This window comes from Misgurnus anguillicaudatus, chromosome 23, assembly GCF_027580225.2.
Source record: "Misgurnus anguillicaudatus chromosome 23, ASM2758022v2, whole genome shotgun sequence".
NCBI lineage: Eukaryota > Metazoa > Chordata > Actinopteri > Cypriniformes > Cobitidae > Misgurnus > Misgurnus anguillicaudatus.
The window spans coordinates 16,706,752-16,734,079 of NC_073359.2; the positions used below are offsets into that span (position 1 = coordinate 16,706,752).

General features: G+C 37.3%; 2 protein-coding genes across 4 annotated transcripts in view; both read left to right on the forward strand.

Annotated features, from left to right (window-relative positions):
• gna11a (guanine nucleotide binding protein (G protein), alpha 11a (Gq class)) overlaps nt 1–15,364 on the forward strand; it is a 36,024-nt gene extending 20,660 nt beyond the window's left edge. Inside the window, exons 2-7 of one of the 2 annotated variants that reach the window (XM_055217834.2) lie at nt 393–577; nt 910–1,064; nt 1,586–1,714; nt 8,428–8,557; nt 10,999–11,152; nt 11,515–15,364. In XM_055217834.2, the coding sequence (XP_055073809.1) occupies nt 393–577; nt 910–1,064; nt 1,586–1,714; nt 8,428–8,557; nt 10,999–11,152; nt 11,515–11,705 (944 nt within the window). In that variant the 3' untranslated portion in view covers nt 11,706–15,364. Of the gene's footprint in view, nt 1–392; nt 578–909; nt 1,065–1,585; nt 1,715–3,648; nt 3,778–8,427; nt 8,558–10,998; nt 11,153–11,514 lie in introns of both variants that reach the window. The other variant, XM_055217833.2, reaches the window with a different exon arrangement.
• A 1,517-nt stretch (nt 15,365–16,881) lies between these two features.
• The window catches only part of tle5 (TLE family member 5, transcriptional modulator), a 30,993-nt gene continuing 20,546 nt past the window's right edge, over nt 16,882–27,328 (forward strand). Inside the window, exon 1 of one of the 2 annotated variants that reach the window (XM_055217836.2) lies at nt 16,882–17,330. In XM_055217836.2, the coding sequence (XP_055073811.1) occupies nt 17,304–17,330 (27 nt within the window). In that variant the 5' untranslated portion in view covers nt 16,882–17,303. The remainder of the gene's footprint in view (nt 17,331–27,328) is intronic. The other variant, XM_055217835.2, reaches the window with a different exon arrangement.

Here is a 27,328-nt window from a genome sequence, read left to right on the forward strand (position 1 = left end):
AATGTAAACAAGCCAGCATCCCTACTTTGTTCAAAAACTGAGGCAATGAAAAAAGCTATACAGATTAAGTCATCTGAAACATGACCATAACATCTAGTTTTTAGATCTGAGGTGTAGCTATTATAAACTTGATTGCGCCAATAGGCTAGCCTTCATAGCGATAGTTGGCATGTTTGCCCTTTATACTCTGATTGCATCTGAGAGTATGCAATCAGAGTATAAAGGGCAAACATGCCAACTATCGCTAAGAAGGCTAGCCTATTGGCTATATAAATGACGATAGTATCAACTATCGGCACAACCCTATTGCTTAGCTTTTCTATGAATTGACACAGTTTACAGTTTTCCTGCACTTTAATTGATTCTTACTTTTTGTTCAAATATTTTCTCAGGCACAGGCGAGAGCGGCAAAAGCACGTTCATCAAACAGATGCGCATCATTCACGGGACGGGCTACACCGACGAGGACAAACGTGGCTTTACCAAACTAGTTTACCAGAACATCTTCACTTCGATGCAGGCCATGATCCGCGCAACCGAGCATCTCAAAATCCCGTTCAAATACGAAGACAACAAGGTAACTGTTGCATGCAGGAAAATCCCTGCTCATTGATGGATGCTGAGATACAAATCATACCCATATAGGCTGTAAACATGGCTATAAAAGAACGCAACAAGCCTTACTTGTACATTTTATTGCTGTCACACCACAGTCAGATGTCTGTTAATTATTCTCAAGTTTTGGTTTGAAAAGTATCAGTTAATATTTCTTTGCCATTACCTTTGAACTTTAACTCGACAGTTTTGCGACCTTGTTGGCTCTAATCTCACTTGGAAGTCATTAGTATTACGCAGTTGTCAAGCCATAAACGGGCCCGTGTTTACTGTGTAGTGCACATTTATCGACAGGCCAATGCTCAGTTGGTGCGCGAGGTTGACGTAGAGAAGATTTCCTCCTTTGACCAGCCCTACATCAGTGCAATAAAGATGCTATGGACGGATCCAGGCATCCAGGAAGCCTACGACCGCAGGAGAGAGTATCAGCTCTCTGATTCCACTAAGTAGTAAGTGTGTTTGCCATCAGTAGGCATTAACTATTTAATTTTATTGCTTAGAGTTATCGGTTATATTGAATGATGATTCTCCTTTACGTCAGTTTTGTTGATTTATGTTGTTTTTATAAATTATAATGGTATTATAATATCCTATCCTGACCTGTTTTTAAATGCTGTAAAATTATTTTGTTAAAAAATATTTCTTACCCACATGGAAACCTGCACCTTCTGAACACCGGCCATTCACAAAATTCTACACGTACCCCGAAAACCAAAAGCATGCTTGATTTTGTTGATTCTCATTCATTCATTGATTCAATATAATAGTTATTCTCCACACAAATTAAAATGCCATTTATTTACTCCCATGATGACCTAAAGCCATATGCATTGTCAGAAATTTCATGGTTGTTTCCGCAGCTTTATGTATCATTAGAAAAAATATTCAGTTTTTCCATGTGGGTTTGCTTATTGTGTAATTCTGTATATACACTTGTACATGCCTGTCTTCTCACCGGTTCATCCCACAGTTACCTTAGCGATTTAGACCGTATATCAAGTCCGGCATTTGTGCCCACCCAACAGGATGTGCTGAGGGTCCGAGTGCCAACAACTGGGATCATAGAGTATCCCTTTGATCTGGAGAATATAATCTTCAGGTATCGCCGATTCACGGCACACCCTTACTGTCGCCGCTGTCTCCTGACCTTTAACCTGCTGCAACTGCACTGCTGCCTTCCCTGATCGCATTCTTACAGTCAGGCTGCTGTTGGTTTAGGGCCTTATCTTTAAAGGAAAAGTTCACCCAAAAGTCTTTCATTTACTCACCCATTCCTGCTGTTTCAAACCCATATGACAGACTTCACTTATAGGAATACAAAAGCATTTGTTTTCGACAAAATGAAAGTTTCTATATAATGAAAGTGGAGTGGGACCAGGAGCCAGCCGTGAGGGTCACCATTAGGGCTGAAACGATTCATCGAGTTACTCGATTTACTCGATTCAAAAAATTCCTCGAGGCAAAAATTCTGCCTCGAAGCCTCGTTAAATTCCTATGACGCGCACTACACGCGCCAAGATCTGATTCACACGGACCGTTGTTCAATGTTCAGGAAGCACATCATAGCGCGTGGTTCATTTTGAATTTAGTTGGCGCGATGGCGGAGCGAATATGTCCATAAACGGCAGAGAGAGACTGTCTAAAGTTTGGGATCATTACATTCAGCATCTGAACTGAAAACATCCACTGCTGTTACACCAAGCGTCTCTGAAACAAGGTAACATAGCTTCCGCTGATTTTAATCCCATACTGTATTTGTAGCGATGTCGTTATGCGGTTTGACTAGATATGATGTTTAGCTTTGATGTTTTTAAGGAGTAAACGTATTCACGTTCAATTGCAGGACAGTATAGATTAAAAAAGAACCCCTTGACACACACGCATGCACTGTGTGTACCAAAAAACGGCACCACAGTCATATATGGGCAACTTGTAATCTGACATATTTTGTTCAATAATAATAATCTCTGTTTTATTGGAGTTTAGCATAAGGAAGTTATTCTCTCTCACGCGAGTCAGACCGATCGCGCAATGCATCACATATGCTTAAACTTATGTAGCCACGCAACAATAATTTCAGCATGCATTCACTGTATACAGCGGGACGTGATGTTGTGATTTTTCGAACGGATTCTTAACCTAAAATGCACCGCAATGCAAGTGATGCAAACCAAATGCAGCGTTCTATTGAAAAGTAATGTATGTATTTCTGCAGTACCAAAATGCAATGAAGCAACTGAACGTCTGACTGGGGTGTAACTCTTCCTCACGCACAGAACGCGTGCACACGCACAAACACAAGTGCACGTGCGCGCATACACACAGGTTGTTACCATAGCAAATAGGCTCACCCCAGAAATGATATATTATATGTTAAAAGCCTAATGGTAAATGCTGCAGGTGTAGAAATGTACATAAACCAGATATTTACTTTGATGTCAGGGCTAGATTACAGCATGAAACCTGTTGTGCATATTAATAAATTAAAGTGTTTAATTGTTGGCACTGGCACTTATAAACACTAAATGGGTAAAAAATTGAAATAAACAGGCTTATTTCTTGGAGCCAAATACATCTGTTTTTTTTAGAAATAAAAGCCAAATGCTTGAACATTTTACAGCCAAGTCATTTTCGTTATGCATTATTTGTTTTGGTTGTTTAAAAACACACAAAAAAATTATCCGATGACTCGATTAATCGATCGATTCAGTGCTAGATTAATCGATTACAAAAAGAATCGATAGCTGCAGCCCTAGTCACCATTTACTTTCATTGTATGGAAAACAGCTTGGATATTCTACAAAAGAGCTACTTTTGTGTGAGTAAATGATTACTGAACTTTTATGTTTGGGTAAACCTTCCTTTTGAAGGTTAGGAGTTAAACAACACCTGTGTCGGGTGTTCTGGCTAAATCTCGGTAGAGTGAACAGGAGGCTGTGCCATCAGGAAGCTTTCGGGCTCTTGTAAAGGTCTCGCTGCAATGCTTTATTCTTCTTTTTCTGTCTTTCTCTCTCTGTCTTTCCTTGTCTCTAGCTATCTAAGTGATTTGGATCGTATCGCAGACCCATCGTATCTGCCGACTCAGCAAGACGTGCTTAGGGTTCGCATCCCAACCACAGGGATTATTGAATATCCCTTCGACTTGCAAAGCATCATTTTCAGGTAGAAATAACGTAGATGGCTCCTCCCGCCACGTTTACGTTTTCTCATGTTTATTATTCATGTTGTGTATCGTGCGTTGATCTAGTCTGCTTCCGCCAATTGAATGTGGTTCATAGAGTGTTTCATTTCCCACTGCCATTAAGTTTCTCACTTCTCTGCAAATGTCTGTAGTCATTAACCTCTTCGCATTATTGCATCCTTGTTTTCATTTTGGCTTTCTCTGTTATTCTAAATGTATGCATAACACATCCTTAAGTTAAAATGTGTTCATAAGATGCTTAAACTTGATTAATTAAATGATTAATTTGATCGCAATCACGTTGCCAATATTTTGCGGTCAAGTAAATGAATATCAATTAATTGCTATATTTGAGAGTCAAAAGTACCATCGTAGTTCTGTTTTGCAGTTGTACAATTGACCCTCTAAAGTTCCCGTTCATTGACAATAGCCAGAACAGGACATACCTTCACCCATCAAACATTTCAACTTCAGAGCTGCAAGCCAAACACATTCCACTCAAAAGAACACTACCACACAGGCAGCTGTTGAGATCAGGGCTCCAGAGGGCAAAGTTGACAGAACATTAGCTAAGTCTGTAACAAACCCCCCCCCCTGCCCATATAGTGCAGAGATTTGAGAGAATGCTTCGAAACTGAGGTGATCACAAAAGCTTGCACATCGATTGGAAGCCAACATGTCAAAACCCTCCTACGCACCCTGGTCCAGAAATAACTTCACGTACAATGTGATACGACTCGAAAGGTTTCCTCCCGTTGCATGTTAGACGTGGTTGTAGCATTTTTGGTTAGCTTTTCACTTAGGACTCCCTAATAACTGCCCAGGAATTGGTAAGGTCACAAGTAGAAACTAGTAGCTACGAAATACACATTACGGATTTTGGTCAAGTAACAAACATCGTTACGAGCTAAACAGTCATTTACGGCTCTTCGTCCTCCAGAATAAGAGAGCTTATCCTCGTAAGTAGGTCAGTTATACCTCCTGCAGGAATGGAGACCGGTTTGAAGGGGCTTTATTTTAGGTTGTAGCTCCTGAAGGAGTCCATTTATCAAAGCTGTACGCTCGGCCACCAGAGACTTGAGCTTACGAGACTGCGTTGCCTACATAAAATTAAAACGCTGCTCTTGTTTGCCTTTACTATGGAGTGCAGGTGTAGTAAAAAAAAAATGGGTATCAAAACAGCTGAGATTTGTTCCTTTCTGTTTTAGATTAACCCTTCTGTGAATTTGCATTTTTACCAATTTGGCAATGGCGAGCTTCACCTTTTTTTCCTACAACTACCTTTTTATTTTACAGTTGCATATGGGGTGCAAGAAAATATCAATACATGTCAGTATCATGATATATTGTTCTGGTAATATTGTATCGATTTGCAAAAATGCAGTATCAATATTATTTTAAATAAAGATTCACGGCGGTCGTTTTGTTTGGAGTTTACATCCAAACCATAAGATAGCATTCTTTTTATCTCTGAACTTAAACGGTAACAGGAAGTGCTTGCATAGGGGCACGCCACAATTTGTTTGCTAAGATTTGCATATGATGTGTGTTCTTAATGACAGCTTTTCTAAAATGATATCCTATTATATTCCTAAAATAGGAAATGACTGCTTCACAGCAGCGTAACGCAATATATTGCACCGCAACCATGTATCGTGACGCATATCGCTAGATTCTTGCCGGTACACAGCCATATGCATTTACACGGTCTTATGTAAGGTCTTTTTATACCAAGAAAATTTAAGATTAAAGGACCGTTCACACTATTGTTGAAACAAAAAGTGTAAACTTGTGTGTGTGTGTGTGTGTGTGTGTGTATGTGTATATATACATGCGTACATACATTTACATTTATTCATTTAGCTGACACTTTTATCTAAAGTGACTTACAATTGCAATATATGTCAGAGTTCGCACGCCTCTGGAGCAACTAGGGGTTAAGTGTCTTGTTCAGGGACACAATGGTGTGTCACAGGGGATTCGAACCCAGGTCTCTCACACCAAAGGCGAGTGTCTTATCCACTGCGTCATCACCACCCCACTACACACACGCACGCACGCACGCACGTACGTACGTACGTACGTACATACACACGTACGTACATACACACACACACACACACACACACACACACGTACGTACATACACACACACACACGTACGTACATACACACACACACACACACACACGTACGTACATACACACACACACACACACACGTACGTACATACACGCACCCACAAACACACACACGTACATACACACACACACACACACACACACACGTACGTACACACACACACACACACACACACACACACACACGTACATACACGCATACGTACATGTATATATACACGTACGTATGTATGTACATACTACATGCATACATACATACATGCATGCCTACGTACATGCATGCATGCGTACATATAAAATACACACAATAATGTTTGTATTTAAGAAACATTTACATGTATATTTATATATATTTTATATGGTTATATATACTTTATGCTGTTTATAAAAATATAAAATTTTTCTTAAATTCAATGTGTGTGTGTGTGTGTTTATTTATATAAACATAATATATACACACAGTACACAGACACATATATTATGCAAACACAAACTTTTATTTTGTATGTGATTAATCGCGATTCATCTTTTGACAGCCCTAAAAAAATTCAAACACTGATATTATATACAGCCACATTCAATTATAGCACATAGTTTAAATTTAATATAGTGCTGAATATTCTTTCTTGGTGTGAATGGGCCTTTAGTGCTCCATTAAAAACATTTTAATGTTCTCATAGTTTATAGATAAAGAGCCATCTTGTATGTTGTGTATCTGTTTTCCCATCTGTCCCGGGGCTTTTCTAATGCTACGCCAAAGTCTCTAAGCACTGTTTGTTTCTCACTTGCTCCATTTCATCCATAATGGGTATTTTTCCTCTTCATCTTTGCATGGATGTTACTAACCTCACAGTCTCATACAACAAAAGTCTCTTTTTGTTTGTTTGTGGCATATCTATAAGCAGTTGTGTGTCAGTTTTGCTCTTTTAGTGAGACATTCACAACATAAAGAATAGAAGTAGGGTGGCTTCCTAAATGATCAAACCTCCTCTTAAATTTTCCAACAACGATACAAATCGTAATTGAATGTCGGGGTGATAACTATAAAACGCATAAATATGTGCCTCTGGACCACAAAGCCAGTCATTTTTTGACATTTAAGCTTTCCATTTATTGTTAGGATAGGACAATTTTGGGCGAGATGCAACTATTTGAAAATCTGGATTTTGAGGGTACTAATAATGTATTACTAATGATAATTTTTTTATATTTTATGGTAGGAAATGTACAAAATATCTACATGAAACACGATCTTTACTTAATATCCTAATGATTTTTGGCATAAAAATTGACCCATACAATGTATTGTTTGCTTTTGCTACAAATATAACCATGCTACTTATGACTGTTTTTGTGGTCCAGGGTCACGCACATAAATTTTTTGTTGTATTTATATATTGTCATTCATTTTAACTTTCGTTAATGTTTTGAGTAATGATTCAATTCTTTGAATCCGTTTTAAATGGATTCACTGACAAATTCATTCACAAACATTGACACATCTCATGCTCTCAAGTCATGCGAAAAGAGGATAGCGAAATTAGTTTGACAGACTCTTTATGAAACTTAATAGACAAATAACACCCTTCAATGAGTCAATTATGATTCATCTCCAGTGAATGTCATGAATATTTAAAATCACCCTGCCCTAACTGCATGCATATATTCCCATCTCAATAGATGTGTAATTTTGTATTATGTCCCTGTTTTAAAGCTGCTATCGTTTGGTTCTCATTAAAAAAACACTCAAATCCGGTATCATAATTCTTGATTGTGAATAGATGACAAACTTACACCACATACACGCTGGCCTGACTTAATTTGTCTATGTCAGCTAGAAAGAATTTCTGATGTAATGACATTAACCTCATGATTTTCCTGGCAACATGTTAATGTAATGATAACTGTCATGTGATTTTTGAGAAGCATCTAATTTAGTAGGTTTGGTTTATAATACTGGCAATATTAGTGGCCGGCAAAATATTGCCTGTTGATCAGCTTTGTTAAAATGCAAATGAATTATGAGAACCAGCTGTAAATGTACAATGTATTATTACATGCGTATAATAATAAAAAAGTATTATTAGAGTCCATTACGTCTCTTCAACCTTCAATTATGGTGCCACATAATTCTCTGCCTATCATGCTTGATAACTAAAAGTTTCGGTAGCGCATCGCGTTAGCAGCGCAAAAGTTCATAGGTTCGATTCCAGGGAACATGCATATAGATTAAATGTTTACTTTACAGTCACTTTGGATAAAATATGTAAATTCCATATGCGTAAATGTAAATGGCGACATAACCTATGTTATAATGTAGTAATAACATAAAATATTACATTGGCACTACATTGCTCTGGTCTGTACTAACCATTCATAATTCGAGATCTGTCTTTTTAGGGGCTAGATTGGGAAGCTTGTTGTTGAATGGGGTGTAAATAACCTTGATATTACCAACATCATTCTCATACCTTCTTGGCTCTATCTCAGGATGGTGGATGTTGGTGGACAGAGGTCAGAGCGCAGGAAGTGGATCCACTGCTTCGAGAACGTCACGTCCATCATGTTCCTGGTTGCCTTGAGCGAATACGACCAGGTCCTTGTGGAGTCTGACAATGAGGTAACTGGAAAAATCTTGTTTGAAATTGGTTCGAGGACGTAAAAAAAAAAGAGAGACGGCATAGACAGAAAACTAACATTAACGATTATATCTAGCTTTATTACACAGCTTATTGGAATGCTTGATTTTGATTTGCCAGTCGCGACATTTGCATTTGTTTGTTATTCCCAGATAACAACCGCTCAAAACTAATAACACAGGTAACCGGATGCTCCAAATCATTTTGACAGGTAGTTTAATATTACACAAAAATTAAATATGAATGTATTTTAATAGCCTGTATTTAACATTATATTTACAAATGATTAAACCAAATAGAGCATTCGTGACACTTGAACGCTTGTCTCGTCTTAAAAATGAAAATAAACAAGGGTTTTTTTTTCGCGGAAGGTCTGCATTCATTAAAAATTAGCTGATAAAATATTTTAAATTAATATTTTATTTTCCTTACCTTACTTATGGGGTAAATAGCTGTGTAATAAGCAAATAATGTACAGGCTGCTGGTTGTTATTGTGATATAAGACCTATTGTGTTGTGTCGGGGGCTGGTTGCATAAACTTCTAAGACTAGTCTTAAAAGTTAGTCATGAATTTTTTTTAAGACTGATTATAACTATTTTAAGTATGTTACATAGAAGGGTAGATCGGTCTACTTTAAATCCAAATAATAAGACTGATTAACCCTAACTAAGTGCTAGTTAGTCAGAATCATTCTTAAGACGCAGTCTTAACGTCACGGCTATGTTTATGCAACCGGTCACAGATCACACTTTCGGGGCGATATCAGCCGGCTGCCTATGCATTATCCCTTACATAGATGTATTTATATTGTAAATAAGTAGCTATAGGCAGTTTTAGCAGTAACAACATAAACAAGCGGCTGTCGTGGTCTGCACGTAACTTCCGGTAAACTCAGCTAAGAATAAATAACAACAAAGTTCTTTAAACAAAGTTTATTTATATAAGAGGCAAAAAACAACACATAGATTACCTAGAAAAACCAAAACATTTGTTATTTTCGACGAGGCATTTGTTCAAGAGATCAGTTTAGCAACTAGTCAGACCGTTAAAAAAAACGAAACCGGTAGGAAAGTTTGGATCCAGACGTGTATTGCGTCAGCGCACTTGCGTCCGATGAAACCGTCTATAGACAGTTTTAGCAGTAACAAACGGCTTATGTGAAGCAAATGAAACTTCCAGTTAACTTTCACAAAGAATCAATAACAATAGTCCTTGTAGAGTAGTTTATTTCTGATAACAAGGGAAATAAATAACAAGTAGATAAGCATATAAAAAACTACAATGAGCTAACATTACTGTGTAAAATTAATGTATAAAATGTTAACTACAGATCGAATGCCAAACCTTCCTTCAAATAGCGATGATTCATGATCGCGTCTCCCCTCGTCTTTTTAATTTGTTCAAATTATTTGTTCCAGAGTTCAGTTTAGCCACCAGTCAGACCATTAAACAAATAGAAACTGGAAGTTAAGTTACGTCCAGACGCGCAACTGCGACAACACACATGTCCGATGAAACCGCCTATATGTGAATTTTGTGATGCATGTAATTCCTTTAAACTTAATAATCCAGTGACTATTTGTATTAATGTGGTGGATACAGGTTTGCTCACTGGACTGAACAATTGGTACGTGAAGATGGTGGTCATGACGTTAGCATTTCTAGATTCTAGTTTATACCCACACACTAATGATAGTAGACGTTAATATCATGCAACATGATCGCTTGTTCTCCCGACAGCATCTAGCTTCTCTCGTGCTAACACATTGACCCCAGGGGATCTTATGAAAAACTTTCCATAATTTTACTCAAAGTCAACGAGAATCACAGGTAATCGCTGTGAAAAATGTTAAGTGATGACGTCAAGTATAACCGTGCAGCAATGACAGTGTTCCTAATATGACAAAGTACGTGTTTTGATTAATGCCATTAATGTTTATTTTTTATCAGTGTGTGCAACTGTTCAACTAAATGAATATAAAATTGCAAAAATGAATGCACATTTATACATTGATTGAATAGATTTATTGCATTTTGTGGAAAAAATTATTTGTTTTTAAAATAAATCTTTGAAAATCAAGTTATGGATTTGATTTTTTTTTTTTTAACCTAAAGATGGTATGTGAAAGTTTGTAACAGAAAATAGTGGTTTTCATCTTGTCACTTTCTTGGTATAGAAAACACGTTTTTACCTAAATTTGTCGAAATGGATTTATTGCGTTTTGGAACCAAACTCTTCAAATGTATTCATTGAGAAGTTAATTCACAAATGCTATAAAGGTTTGATCCTGTCTTTTAAGCACCTGTGGCGTATAAGGACTATAAACGCCATTTAGCCGTAGTGTAAATTCCATCCGACTACAATCAGAGAACTAGTCTCCCCTTTTTACCCTTACAAATGTCTTATTTAAATCCTGCAGAATCGAATGGAAGAGAGCAAAGCTCTGTTTCGCACAATCATCACGTACCCCTGGTTCCAGAACTCTTCAGTCATTCTTTTCCTCAACAAAAAAGACTTGCTGGAGGAGAAGATCATGTACTCGCACCTGGTGGACTACTTTCCAGAGTTTGATGGTAAAGCCACATACATTTCAAGTCTACAGTGACATCATGTGGCAGACCTGTGAAGTACAATTTAAGTTTTTCATGAAAGATGATGTCACTTCCTGTTTGTCAGGGTCACACTTTAAGGGGCACTAGCATAGACAATGTTCCTTGGCATTAGTTGTGCATTGTTGACATACACATATATGAATATACATTCATGCATGTATACATAAATTTAAAGTGTCCCAATAATTTGTCCAAATTAGGAATTTTCTGGAGATTTTTAGAAAATGGATTTATTTTATAATAATATTTGATACAAAGCATTTTTGTAGTTTTATATCTTGTAAACCAGTGATTTATTACTAATCCTGTCTGCCGAATCTCAGGTCCGCAGAGGGACGCCCAGGCAGGCCGTGAGTTTATCTTGAAGATGTTCGTGGACCTCAACCCAGACAGCGACAAGATCATCTACTCGCACTTCACCTGCGCCACGGACACGGAAAACATCCGTTTCGTCTTCGCGGCCGTCAAGGACACCATCCTGCAGCACAACCTCAAAGAGTATAACCTAGTGTGAGAGAGAGAGAAAGAGACACCTGCAGCCCACATACGGCCGAAAGCACTACACACCTCTATGTATTACACATGCAGAAACACACACGCGCAGGAAACGTAACTCGAATGTGCGGACACACCTTCACTCCATTAGGCACTGGATCTTCACGTTCATAGCCCTTCATAGCCGACTCTTTTTGGCGTACCCTAAGTTGATAGCTTCATCGTCCACTCCTCCTCATTGGTCCGACTTGGTCATACGTGAGGGCTGGGCCGCTTATCTGGTGCCTAATGATAAAGAGCATAATATGTTTGCTCAGTAGATGGGCTGTAGGTGAGCTCTACCTGAGGTACAAACTTTACGGATACGCTTTGGGTGGAGATACGAGAGAGGGCGTGATTCTCGCGAAAGGACAGATCTAAACTTCACCTTTTATCACTGAATTTAACTAGGTGTCAGTTTTTTAATCGAACGCTACAACACTAGGAGGTGGGGGTGACTAAATGATTTGATTTAATACTATGTTAGGGGTGATGTATAAAATTATAAGGTGTACTTTGAGAAAAGTTGGTGCACGTTTGACTTTAACCTTTTCCGTAATGCTAGAAAGATAAATAACGAAAACCACATCATGGTTTTAGGTGTAATTCTCTTTTTTTGTTCAAACCTGTTTTTACAACTCTAACCAAGTTCTTGTTTCCCGAAAGTGTTTTAAAAAGTTTGTTTGCCACAATACCTAGTTCAGTCCTATAGTCACTAAATTTCTTGTTTTGGAGGCGAACCATTTCTTTTTACATTCGAATATTTGCCAGTATTGTGTATGATCAGTAAAGGGATAGAGCTAGTATTCAAATATATATATAAACAGATATATTTACAGAAGTTTGTGAAAGATCGTGATTTTTGTTTACATGCTTTGTCACAAATCACTTTTCAGTCTTTGGTCGTCGACCGAAAAATTAAATAAAGAGCTTTCCCAACCCAAGTTTCTGTGCAGTGCAACACGAATGTTCACGTGATGATACAAACGTTCGTAAATACGCTTGTTCCGCGAGGTGCGTCACGGCGAAATCGGTTCGTTTTTTAATTTATGTAATTTATGGACCAGATATATAAATAATGTGGATAATCAAACTCGCTTTCCATGTGACCGCACCACAGCGTAAGCGAGGATTGAGTCTCTACTGCTGTAAAAATGAATCCATCGCGAAGTGATTTATTTTTCGGTATGTTGTCACGGTTCTGTTTTTTCTTTCTTGAAATGCTTGAAAATGGGAAGTCGAAATTCCATTTCATGAACGTGCTTTATGCAAAATAGGAAATTGAGCATTTATCAGTGGTTTAAATCTAGATTGGTCTTCGCTTGCGTTTGACAGTCGGCTCTCGGCTTCGTAGAACCATATCTTTGTTCTCGCTCGATCCGCTTTTTGGATTCAATAGCTGGGTTTCATAGCTAACTTGTTTTTGGTCTTTAAAATGTAATTCAGGTGAGTTTTCATACTTTCATTACAAGGGCTAACTATGGGCAAAGCTGACTGAATGAGAAGACTCTATGAAGAGCAATAGGTACGCCGAAGTGAGAATCTGAATCGGGGACGGCGTGGTAACGTCCGGGGGTTGCCGTCGCTGTAGGTTCAGCTTGCAATGCATCCAGGGAATCGAAGTTTTTGTAAGGCCCACTTGAATGGATAAAGTCCTCTTAGGAAAATGTATTACGCGTTGATAATTTCTTAAAGAAGTAAGCTAAGCTTTTGAATGAATTGTCTTCTCTGGAGTAATGTTAGGTTAATTGTGTTAGTTGAGGGCTATAACCATTTTCCTTGGTGGTAGATGGTGTTTTCTTTCCACTAATCTTGTCGCACTTTTTTGCCATGGATGATGGTCCAAAGTGGATGAATTGTGTAGGCCCATTTGTCCATCAGTTCATCGCACGCCTGCGTTTTTACTGTTTTTGCCCGATGTATCGCACACATACGGAGTCAGATTTGCTCTGTTTGTACCACTGCAAAAAATAGTAATTTGAGAAATTTGAATAGTTTTCGAATGACCTAAGAATCGAAATCGCTCATGTAAAAACTTATTAAATATGTGAACCACAACGGTCACTTTGGTGAATAAATTTCAATAATTTGTATTGCTTGTAATTTGAATGTATTTTAGGATGTGATGATTACTTGCTTAAGAAGTGTCGGGACTGTGCCCAACATGGTTTCGAAGTTGTAATTCATACGTTTTTCCACAACCACAGCTGTACATATTTGCCATTTTGTTGCATTTTAAATAACTCTCTAAATCTACTTTACATATACATATATATATAAATAATATACGTTTAAAACTTTCAGTGCATTTTACAAATTGAATTTGCCAAATTGTCAGAACATTTGTATTCATTAACCAGAACAATCTTTATGTGCCAGGCCAGTTAAGCTGCTTATTTTTTGTTGTTTTTTCCAAACATCTGAAATTTGCATCTGTAAGGTTTGCATTTATTTTCAACTGTGTTTACTTTGATGGAACGGTACTGTCGGTAGTTTAATGCCAATAATTTCTTTGTAGTGGAAGTTTGTAAATACAGGCTTTATTTTAAAGGGCTACGCCTAACCTGAGAAACGTTTTTTTCTTTATGCAGCCGAGAAACACTACAGCCAGTTGTTTTAATTCCCATTAAGTATCGCAAAACATCAGAATATGTTGTGCAAATGGTTAAAAATAGCTTTTATATTCACGAGCTGTCCAAACACGTACTGTTTTCAGGTGTTTATGGTGAAGGTCAATGTATTTTTCCTCCCTGGGTCAATGCACTGAACCTACTTTGCAGTAATGGAACTAAATCCACTTTATGTGATGTATTAAAGTACAAACTTCAAACTTGTTCCTGGTACTCGGTGAGATACAGAAACACTAATGAATAGAAATGATGCTTTATCTTGAGGTCCACACTGATGTGATGGATGTACACAATATGAAGCTCTCTCTTATTTACTCTCTTTTTATTTTCTGATGTTGATGCATTACCTGAACACTTGTATGTAGGACACTTTAATATAATACATTTGTTTTGATAAAACAGGTTAAAATAAACTTTTGTGTAGTGGTGTATAAAATCAAAGTATTGTTTTACTTTGTAATGTATTTCTCGTTTGGTTGGTTGCTTTTTTTGTTTTTCTTTCTTTTTTTTTAAAGCATACCAAATGTAAATGATGTACTATATTGAGTGTGCCAATCCCTTTGATTTGTAGAGCCAGACTCTTTACAAGTGCCAATGTTGTGGAAATCATTTAAAAAGGACTTGTGTATTTTATGGTCCGGTTTTTAAAAACAAATAAACATTAAGTATGTGATTATGGTAAATACGCAACAGGAAAAGGACAATTTTATTCTGTATTTAAGATTAAAGGTGACAAACTGCTGTTTTTAAAAAGAAGTGACATTTTAATTGCATGTCTTTGTTTTAAGTGGTGCGGGTCGGGTCGAGGAGATACTGTATTAACACGAAACCCTGCTGACAGGGAGCTTAATTCTTCTTCATTTACAGTATTTTAGACATATTGCTCTTTTGTATGTTTCATTTCAACCACTGTTGCCTGAACCTCATTCATACATGAAAATGACTTTCATAGCCTTCTCCTTTAAAGAAAAAATATCCATTTTAAATTGGAATAAAATTTGTTCCTATACTTTTGGGTTTGTGCTGGGCTTAATTTATGTCTTTAGCTTTTTGAGTTGTTTAAAAGATGTTCTACATTGAGCCCTTAATGGAAATTTTCAGTACTTGTACTATAATGCTAAATGCTGTATCCTAAAACTGATGTCATCTTCAGTTGTACATTTTTTAAAAAAGCATGATGTTAACCATATAGCATCCTACAAAATGCCATAATCCTGTTATTCTTAAAAAGAGAAAAATTGAACTCTTATCTTTGGTTAAAATTACAAATAAATCACAAATAAAATCTTTAAGAATTTTGTCAATGCAGAATATAGAGTTTTAAACATTATCATGGTTAATATTAAAGTACACAGTATATTTACTAAAGTTTACCACATGTCAATTCATTATAGTTAATATTACAGAAAATTATATACATTAACAATATGTGGTAATTAATATGGTATACTACATGCAACCTACTGCAGATTAGTAAATACCAAAGTTAGTATGCTTGCATGAAAGCTAAGGTTTTGGCACAGTGTACTGGCACCAGGCCTAAGCTGCAATTCCACACAACACTACCTTTGGCACATCTATGCTACCAGAAACCACACACACACACACACAGAGTTTGTCTCAAATCCTAGTGAGCCGTCTTCCTAGTCAGCATCTTTAGGCACCTTAGACGTGTTCCAAATCAATCCATGCCTCAAACATGCTAAAATCTTATTTTTTTACAAGATTTTATACAAAGCCACACACTCGCACCATCTTTTCAGAAAACAGCAGCCATCAGTTCCCAAAACTTCACTTTACACATACTCAAGTAATTTTGGTCTGTTTCATAAACAAATAAACATTAAGGGGCAGATTTCCGGACAGGGTTTAGATTAATCCAGGACTAGGCCTTAGTTAAATTGGGATATTTAAATAGTTTTTACAAACAAACTATATAAAAAAAAACAATACTGGTGTGCATCTTAAGACAAAACAATGGCATTAAAGGGGAAATCTGACTTTTTCCATATTTAAGGGTCCCCAGTGCTTCTATCAACCTAGAAAATGTGACAAAGAACAACCCAGTAACTTAGCTTTGGTAAAACTTGGGTAATTGAAATTTTGCTGCCTTTGTGATGGCAGAAGGGGATAATACTGCCCATTAATCTGCACTATCCAACCACTGCACTGCCATTTAGCTCATTTGCATTTAAAATGACACGCCCCAAAACTCACACCTACAAAGTGGCAATTTTAACATGCTATTATAAATTATCTAAATGGTATTTTGTATAGTATACAGTAACAAAGTACTATACTATAGTATATGGGTTTTAAAACAAATAAACATTAAGTAAATACGTAACAGGAGCATGGCCATTTTATATTTAAGAGTAAATATAACAAACTGTTGTTTTATATATATAAAATAAATAACATTTTAATTGTGCGTGATTGTTTTAAGTGATATCCCTTTATATATATTTAAAAAAAACATGCTGTCTATGTAGGGCATTTCATTGGATTTGAAACACAGCCACACACTCACACCATTTATCCAGACAGCAGCAGCAGGCAGCAGCAGCCATCAGCTCCCAAAACTCCACTTCATCCCTCGCGCACGCAGCCACTTGATTACCCCTTGCTCGGAGGAGAGAGAGAGACCTGTCACATCCGAGATCATTCCCGACGTGTCAAAAGAAGAAAAACCCAAATATCGACCCACCATATTCCAGCAAATCGTCTAAGGATATATTTTCCATGCCGAATGCGCGTTAAAGTGCGCGCTCACATCAGGCTGCCTTATTGCCATAGCAGCAGCGCGAGCTGCCTGTAGCTGGCACGGGAGCTTCAAGCTAGCGACGAAACAAACAAAGACAACACTGACGAATATAAACGTCTGCCGGCCAAACCGCTTCACTGTTCTTTAAGGAGGAGAAAGCAAGACCCCGAAGACCAAAACTGACATGATGTTTCCACAATCCAGGCACTCGGTGAGTTTTAATCGCGGTGTTTTCTGCCTGTGTTGATGTTGTTAGCTGGCTTCAGCTTAGCATTGGCACGAGAAGCATCTGTGGAACAGTGCGCGAGGCGAAACTTACTACAAAGATTAATATATGTGCGGTGTATTTTTTATTGGTTTGTTCTTGTTTGATATCTGGAGCATAAAAAATGACAAAAATAAACAAACGCATGCACTGGCAGCGCATAAATGTGTTGGCAAATAGGAACAATGTAGATGTGGGATGTGACATTTGGTGAATTGTGCATTTTGCAAGGCAAAAGGAAATCCCTAAAATATACAAACTCTGTCAGTGCTAAGCATGGTACATAAACATTTTATTTTTCTTTACTTTGCAACATTGCATCACGTTATTTTAGGACATTTTAAATAAAAAATCACGTTTGTAATGGTAAATTCGTCTTTTTTTTAAATATAGTATTTTAAATGCCATGGACTCATTCCATGTATGTGTTATCTAACACTACTATCAAATATTTATACGAACTACAAGTTTTGCAAGTACAGCAAGACCTTTGACACACATGGGTGTAAATCTCTATTGACATAAATGTTTACATTATGTCAAATGTATCCTGCATCAAAACTGTGCATACTATAGTCTATACTATACTATAGTCTGCAAACTGTGTTGTGTAGTGTTCACACCTATCAACTCGTGCATGGATTTGGTTACACAAAGTGAGTGTCACTTCCTAATTAAACTTACTAACCTGGGTAAAAAGTGAAAGTGTCTTAATGTAGGTCAGACCCTTTGTCAGACCTGCCTTCACCAGATCAGTGCTTTACTTGTGGCAGTTTTGCATGTGATGAATCTGTGCAGTTATCACGCTGTGATTTTCTCACAGGCTGTTTCTGATTAATGAGCTAACATTGCAGATATTTTGATTAGGCATCTTAATTAAAGTGGTATGGCTGGAGAAGGAGTTTTAGAAGCAGTCACGTTAGTTTTTGAAGTATTCGAGGAATAGGATTTGGTTTACAAAACAAAGTTTTACAAACAACTGTCACTTATACATATTTAATGAACATCAGGGACCATTTTAAAGGGTGTAGTTAATAGATCAGTTCCAGGGTTCTTACAGTCATGGAAACCCCTGGAACTAAGAGAGTTTCAAAATTGTCAGGGCTCAAAGTCATTGAGGAATAATTTATATTTTTAATAATATCATTTCAATCACCTCAGAAGACAAATATTAACCCTTTGGAGTCATTCTGATTAATTGAATGATGTATGATTTTAGAGCTTTGCCATGTTGTTAACCTGCATATAAGTAGATAACGTGATATCAGCAGATAAAGGCATTTTTCTTTCTATCGGACGATTGTTTAAAAACACCCGATGATCAGGGCAATCAAAAGAGACAAAAAACGCATCAAAACTTATGCTGTGTGATTGTTGTGAATTGGGTGACAATGACAACAGATTTGTAGTTTGTATGCACTGCACTTCTAAGATTTCACAACACAATACTTTGAAACGAGGATTAAAAAACAAAACTGTCTATCGGTATTGGAAGATGTCAGTTAGGGATCGACAGATATGGATTTTTAAGTGCCAATACCGATTTTTTTGTTTTATCAGCCGATGACCGATACAGGCTTGCCGATTTTCTTGAACCGATATTTTGAGCCGATACTGCTTTTGCCCACTCAATTTAAATAATAAAAATGACACAATGATGATGCCAAATGTAACAAGTCTCAATTTAAAAAACTAACATTTATTGAACCAAAAAAAAACTATATTTAACAAATAGTAAAAACAGGTGAGGGTGTTATGGAACCATGAACTGCGGTCTCCACAATGACGAAAAACTATCAGCAAAGGAAATTGATTTCTAGCACTTTACTACTACAAATATATATAGAGATGAGAAACAAAACCCTGCTTTGTCCAGCTATGATCAGCTGTTAGGCTGAGCTTTCGATATTGTCATGGAAAGGTTGGTTGTTTTACTCACATGACCTGCAATCGATTGCGGCTTCCAGCACTCTGTCTGTAAATAATGCCGGGAAAAACAATCGCCGAACACAGCAGCCACATATCGGCCAATACACATAGCACTTGCAAAAATCGGCCCGATTTATCAGCCGGCCGATATATCGGTCCATCACTAATGTCAGTCTAAATAACCGAATAACGGTATTGGAACAGACATTTTGAAATATATCGGCCAATAATCAGTATTGGTCGATAAAATAAATTTTTCACACTATTGGTAATGGAACAATGGTTTAAAAACAGCTGATTGTCATGGCTGATATATTTTGTCAATCAAAAAAGCTCTGTGTAAAGAAAATGTAAAGAAACATCACTAGTTTAATATTCAATATTAAAGTGACACTCCACCTTTTTTTAAAATAGGCGAATTTTCCAGCTCCCCTAGAGTTAAACATTTGATATTTACCATTTTGGAATCCATTCAGCCGATCTTCGGGTCTGGCAGTACACTTTTAGCATAACTTAGCATAATCCATTAAATCTGATTAGACCATTAGCATTGCGCTACCAAATTACCAAAGAGTTTAGATATTTTTCCTATTTAAAACTTGACTCTTCTGTAATTACATTGTGTACTTAGACCAACGGAAAATTAAAAGTTGTGATTTTCTAGGCCGATATGGCTAGGAACTATGCTCTCATTCTGGCGTAATAATCAAGGATTTCGCTGCCTTTGGCTGCAGCAGGCGCAATGATATTTCGCAGTGCCCGAAAATAGTCCCTTTGGTAACTTTTAGTAGCATTTTGTGGAAAATGTCAGTTTGGCGTCATTTGCTTACAACGCATGTTCAACATAAGTAAAGTAACCTGCTCTTTTTTGTTTAAAGACAGATAAATAAACGTTACATTTTACTGCGTTAATAAAATCCTAATAATATTTTTCTATAGTTTAGGGATGGGACGATAAATGCCGAAATAATACCTGGCCAATAACGATTCTGAATTGCACAACCAATTATGCACCACTATTTCATGTACGGCTTTTAAACAGTAAGTCATTATCAACCTGAAATCACTGTTAGTTTGAGTCGTTTATAACATGCATTTGAAAAAACAAGACTCGTCAAACATATACAATATAATGAAAATACCTGAAAAGGTTTTAAGAACAGCAATATAAATATATGCTTAAGCCGTTTCCTGGAGATCAGAACAATGACGGCTTCACTTTTTACCAATGGAAGAGAGCGAACGGGTGTCGTCCATCTTTTTTTACAGTCTATGATAAATGGTTCTTCTGTGGCCCATATTGAGTTTCTGCATGAGAGCGCCCTCTGGCTTTTGGATGGCTTTTCACCATAATTCATTAAGAAGCATAGCAAGCATTATCGGGATGGGATTTATCGGCCCATACCTAGTTTTTATGTGATTTTTAAGTGCCATCGTCTAGAATTTGCTCTTTCTAACCCCATCTCTAAAATAATTTTAAAGTTCATAATAACGATTTTGAATAAAATTGAAGTTCCTTAATGACGACTCACTTGAAAAGTTATCAAAATTAATTAATCAAAACATGTGGAATACATATCCGAAGAACTGATTGTATTGTATATGTATTGTACTCTACGCTGGGTTTCACTTTATTCAACTTTGTTTCCTGTTGTGGTTGTGAAGTGAAGCATTTAAGTGTCTTGTTTCAGATGTTTGACTTTGAGAGTGAAACTGTACAACTCCTTTGCAGCCTGATAATGAATGAGCGACAGCGAAACATTCAAAAGCTCCTGCACGTCTCTGCGATTCCATAGCAACGACTTCTCGCCAGGCTTGACACAGAAGGCGTTTACCCTGACTGGCCTGAATGGCTCGTGACATGAATTGCGAGTCTTGCATGCACCCGTTTTTGTTAAGCTGCCACCCACCCCAGCCTCTTCACACAGAGACTTTCACAGTACAGCGAATGTCTAATATGTTGTGCTTTCTCATCGTGGATGTAGATGTGAAAGATTACAACATTTCCCCATTATGCGGTGCAGGAAGAGCTGTCGACAGTTTTGTGGTCGTGTAGCCAAGCTTGCATCCTTCGGTTGTGTAGCTGGGCTTATAACAAGACACGCCGCCTTGTTTCGAACCCATCCGTTTTTAAATTGGAGTATTACGACCCAACACGCAGAGCTAAAAGCATGCATTACGGGTGCAATGCAATGCATCCGAGATGGCGTGATGACATTTCAGGCTTTTTGCTAAAAAGCAGAGGCCGTAATTCCGACGCTTCCTGCTGCGTGTTCTTTCAAATCATGGAAATATTTTGTGAGCGTCGCACGAGCGTACCTGCCACTGTATCTCATTTTGTTGTGCGGCATGCAAAGAAATGACATTTAATAGCATTTTGTCCTCCATTTTGTTCGCATTGCTGTTGAATTTAGATCCAGACGAGTGATGTCATAATGGTGCAGATTTGTGAATTGGAGTGCGCCATTGATTGTGGCTTTTCAAGGAGTCGTTTTTGAAAGCCATTGTTGCAGTAATGGCTTGAAAGAGAAGCAAGAGTTGGCACGGAAATGTACATACACACACACACACAGGAGTGCACACCACTGTGTGTGTTTTCCCCGACCTGATGCTTTGGGAGGGGCATTTGGGGCAGATTTATTAAGTCTGCTCGAGTGAGCAGGACAGACCTCCATCTTCCCCCCAAATCCCTCAACACGGCAGATAATCCCTGTTGTCCCACATATTGCTCATTAAATAAACCCTATTTCTCACACACCAGCACACACACACATACGCACACACATAGATATATGTGTGCATAGAAAAAGGCCTAGTTAATAGTTAAGACACTGTTAAGATGGAAAAAAACTTGGGATCTATACAGTCACGCACACAAAATAAAAAATGAAGGAATAAGGAATGTAACACAAAACCTTTTGTCATACATTAGATTTCATTAAAAAATATTTAATAATTAGGTTTTATTCAAGCCATGGTCTATATTGCGTAGGCTTGTAACTGATGTTCAAATTATCATTTGAACACAAAATATGAAAAATAAAATATTACATGGTCTAGTTTTAATTAAAAAAATATGTGTAGTGTAGTCGGTAGTTGCCAGTAGAGGTCTACATAGGTCCACATACATCTGAAAACCCGAGGTCCGACCCGAAATAATTTAAAATGAATGTGTTTTTGCCGAACAGACCCAAGAAGGCCCGAACTATCTTGCGTGTGTTTATCAAGTCCTTTTCCAACCCCTCATCTGTTTGCCAAGAGCGCTTGCGACGTCGTGTGGCTGGCGGTAGGTTTATTTTCGTTGAGTTTATTTTCAGTTAATTTTGAATGCACATTTTAGCAGTTACCTTGGTGTTGTCATCAGATAACAAATGAAAACCAATGGAAAAGCAGGCCAAATTGGTTGGATTCCCACAGAAAATGTGTGAGTTAAGGTGGTTATGGGGCCGGGGGTGTGGCAATAAACGGGGTGGGGCGTGCGTGTCATAATGAAAATTCAAATATTTTTATTTAAAATACTCAAATAAAGCTTAATTTTGAAGAAACTATGACATAAAATGAACACATACTAGATTATTAATGAATTAAATGTTTTACCTCTAATGGGAATAGCTGCGTAATAAAGTGAAACTAAAGGGTTAAAAAACACAAACTAAAGCAGATGTTGTAGAACGTCTGGCAAACAATGATAGATAGCGCAAAAATTGTAAAAACTGATTATTTTCCCACTATTAATTGCATTATCTTAAAGGAATGTAACTACTGTAGCATGTAAATAATACACATAAATAACGTGAGCAAAAGCGCTCAACAATTATATCTAATCAACAGGCACGTCGTGAAACCTAGCTAGTTATCCTCTAGACAGTGATGGTCCAGACCACGTCTTTCTCATAATGGCCTTGTGTCGTGCATGCCCGCTCCTGGCCTTTTGTGCACCGAAATGTATTTTTTTGGATGACCTAGTTAAGGAAGTAGGGTTTCCCAGCTTAGGCGGGCCGCCCGAACTGCAAAGTGCTGCGGGAAACCCTGCGTTTGACTGGTGCGTGTGGGGCTACAGACGTAGCCTGATGCGCACCTCTCCAAAAATGTTAACTTCGTGTCAATTCTACGCAGATCACAAGCGATGTGATTCATCTGGTAGAACCCCTACCTCAGGTAGTTTTCTTGCATGCACTTTTGCTTGCGATAGTAAAAACAAAGATAGACCAAGCTGAGGTGTGATATTTAACAAATCAAGCTGTAACAAAAGTCGCTTTCAATTTACCTCCATCAACTGCTGATGCTTCTCCAACAATGTACACAACATGCTGCTGCTTTTTCAGCTTTTGCCATCATACTGTGTATACACCAGTAACATGCGATCTGCATTTTTAATTGCATTTGTCAATGGCTCATCATCTCCACAGCTAGCCAAAAATCTCCAGTTGTTTTGAAAAATAACAGCACACCTTGCCTCAACAAGCTGCACGATTTGAATTTATGTGTATGTCCTTAGAAAAAACTGTTTTGCGCAAGTGACACATAATATTTAATATGAACAATAGTGATGGTTGTCATAGAAAATGCAAATAATTAAAAATTGTGCTCATTACCATCACAAATAGGTCTCTTTAAATGAAGAAGAATACAAACGTGAACACGTAGAGGCGGATGCAAAGAACCTTCAATGCACCATCCGACAAAAACGTCCTCGGCCTCTACCGCGGTGAAAAGACGGAGCAAGAATGGCTTAATTAGCTTGTCTAGCTGTTTGTGTTCTTCTCTGTCTTTGGTGTGAAGAACGCGTGCTGGGATAATTGCGTCGCGGGATTATTTTTACTAGGTTTTTGCCAGTCGCTCGTGGCTTAGAGGCTTTGTATGTTGCACACGTGTTTGTGAAGTGTGTGTGCGCAGTAAGACAGGCAGACAGCATCAGTATTCTCTGACAGTGATGGACTCACACTGTGGGAAAGCTGCGCCTCAGAGTAAGGCAGCGGTCTGGAACAAAGCAGCCTGGTGGGGGACTATTTAATATGGCTGCACCTCGCTCAGACCTGCCTGTTGAGAGACGCACCAAGCCAAAAAACTAAAGCGCTTCCACCCCCAGAAACCATAGGCCAAGAGATCACTGCTTACTATGGTTTTGGGTGCAAATGTTAGTTTTTTTTATAAATAATTCATCCAAATATGAAAAAAATTACTTTTGTGGTAAAATGGGCATCTGACAACTACACACGAAAAACCAATGAGATTCAACATTAACGACTTTTCAACATATCTGAAGTTACCGCTCTGAATTTTATGTTGCAATAAATGTGCAACGTGTCGGTCGAAGGAGTAGATGTCACTGCAAGCTGCGCGTGCAATGTGATGGCAGAAAAACAGTGGAAATTAATTATACACGAGTAAAACGAGCAAGATAACTCATTAGAAAATGTCTTGATGTACTGTTGTTGAGTGTCAGAAGAACATGAATGCCAAAAAAGATGGCCTTCATTTTTTACAGAATACCGTCGTCGAAGACACCATTTGAAGATGAACGTAGGTGTTTATGGTTGCAATAAGCCCTTTAACGGACAGACTGGAGTGATGAAATCATCTGAAAATCTATTAATAATTAAAATAAAAAATAATTAGAGAAGATGTCCTGTGTTCTGTCGAAGTTTGTTCCCTCTGTGTTTCTTTTAACGCGTTTTCATTACGTTTATAATTTATTTAGAAATATTAAAGAATTGAATGGGTAATACTAAAAAAGCAATAATATCACCATTTATTAAATATTTAATAATTTTTCAGTGTTTTTATTTCTTTTTACCTTATATCTTAGGTCTTCTTCCTGTTTGTTCTAAAATTATTATGTTTACATACTACATAAATAGCTCACACATGATAAAAAGTGTTATTAAAGGGACATTGCATTTTTTTTTTTTTGAAAATATGCTCATTTTCCAGCTCCCCTAGAGTTAAACATTTGATTCTTACTGTTTTGAAATCCATTCAGCTTAGGGCTGGGCGATTTGACCTCAAATCAAAACCTCGGTTAATCTAACATTTGACATCGGTTACGATTAATAAACGATTATTTTTTGCCTCATAGTTCACTGACAAGGTTGGAAAGTTTAGGGCACACCTTAAATCAGCCTGCAATGCAATTATTCACATTTTTCCCAAAATAACTGCATTACTGAAAAATATTAAATAGACTTAACTCTATGCAGATGTACAATTGATGAAACTTTCAGAATGGGAAGTTATGAACCAAAGAATCATACAACCCCCATGACTAATTATAGACATAAGATACATACATAATAAGTTGTATCCAGATAGCATATTGTAATGAGATGAGTAGGGCAAAATACATACTTGGACTGTATCCTTTACAAGTTTCTTGTATTCAATCCATTTTTTCTTAACTGGGCACTGATGTCTAAGCCATTTATTCTCATCTGTAATGCTTTTGGTGTTAATGTAGACTAGAAGTTCTCCCGTTCTCTCTCTCCGTCATCTCTGAAGTGTCTAATTAAACTCACGCGGGCGCGTCTTTTCGCGGTTTTGAGTGAGTGAGATGTGATGACATTACCCGGGCTGCTTAGAGACCCGTCGGTAGATTAAACTGAGCGCGTGTGCGGTAAAAACCCGACCGCGCATTCCGTATTTTTGTCACAGGTGCCTGCACATTCGTGAGTACTTCTTAAAAAAAAAAGTACTGTGCTTCTTTTGGGCACTAGATGATCCTGCTGCTCAGTTAAACAGTGTTTGAGTTCTCCTCCATGTTTCGCTGTGCCACTGACAGGACGGGGCGGAGTTACGCAACATCACACGCAGCAGTTTGTTTTTAAAGGGAAAGTATTAACAAGATTAAAAACCGAAATAACCGACATGATAAAATAATGTCGGTTAGAGGTTCTGAATTTTGGTTTCGGTTATTTTTCGATTAATCGCCCAGCCCTAATTCAGCTGATCTTCGGGTCTGGTGCTAGCACTTTTAGCATAGCTTAGCACAATCCATTGAATCTGATTAGACCATTAGCATCGCGCTAAAAATAACCAAAGAGTTTTGATATTTTTTCGACTTTCCTGATGCAACATGGCTGCAGAAGGCACAGCGATATTACGCACTGCCCGAAAATAGTCCCCTTGATTACTTTCAATGGCAGGGGACTATTTTCGGGTAGTGCGTAATATCACTACACCTGCTGCAGCAATGCTACACCAGCAAAGTCCTTGATTATTACGCCAGAATGAGAGTATAGTCCTAACCATATCTGCCTAGAAAATCGCAAGTTTTAATTTTCTGTCGGTCTTAGTACACGATGTAACTACAGAAGAGTTAACTTTAAAGAGTTTTCTTATTTTTTTCCTATTTAAGTTATTTTTGTGCCCGATGCTGATGGTCTAATCAGATTCAATGGATTGTGCTAAGCTATGCTAAAAGTGTTAGCGCCAGACCCGGAGATCAGCTGAATGGATTTCAAAACGGTAAGAATTAAATGTTTAACTCTAGGGGAGCTGGAAAATGAGCATATTTTCAAAAAAAGTTGAATGTCCCTTTAATATATAAACAGGCCTATGCATATTTGTATGTAAACATAATGGTTTTATAATAGTTTTAGAACAAACACAAATGCTATAAATATAAGGAAGAAATAATAGAAAACAGGAAAATGATGAAATATTTAATAAATGGTATTTATATAAATATAAATATAAATATAAATATAAATATAAATATAAATATAAATATAAATATAAATATAAATATATATATATAATAGATGATGGTATTACTTTTATATCATACTGTAAAATAATTGATTTACCAACAAAGAACAATATACATATTACATATATGCCCATATATCAGTAGCCAAGCCATTTAAACTTTAATTTATCTAAAAAATAAACGTAACGAGATGAAAACGCTATAAAAACATTACACTAAATGAAAGCATAGGGGAAACAGACTTCGACAGAACACCGATTCCATAAAAATCGCAGTTTAGTGCTAAAACACTTCACACCGTTATGCA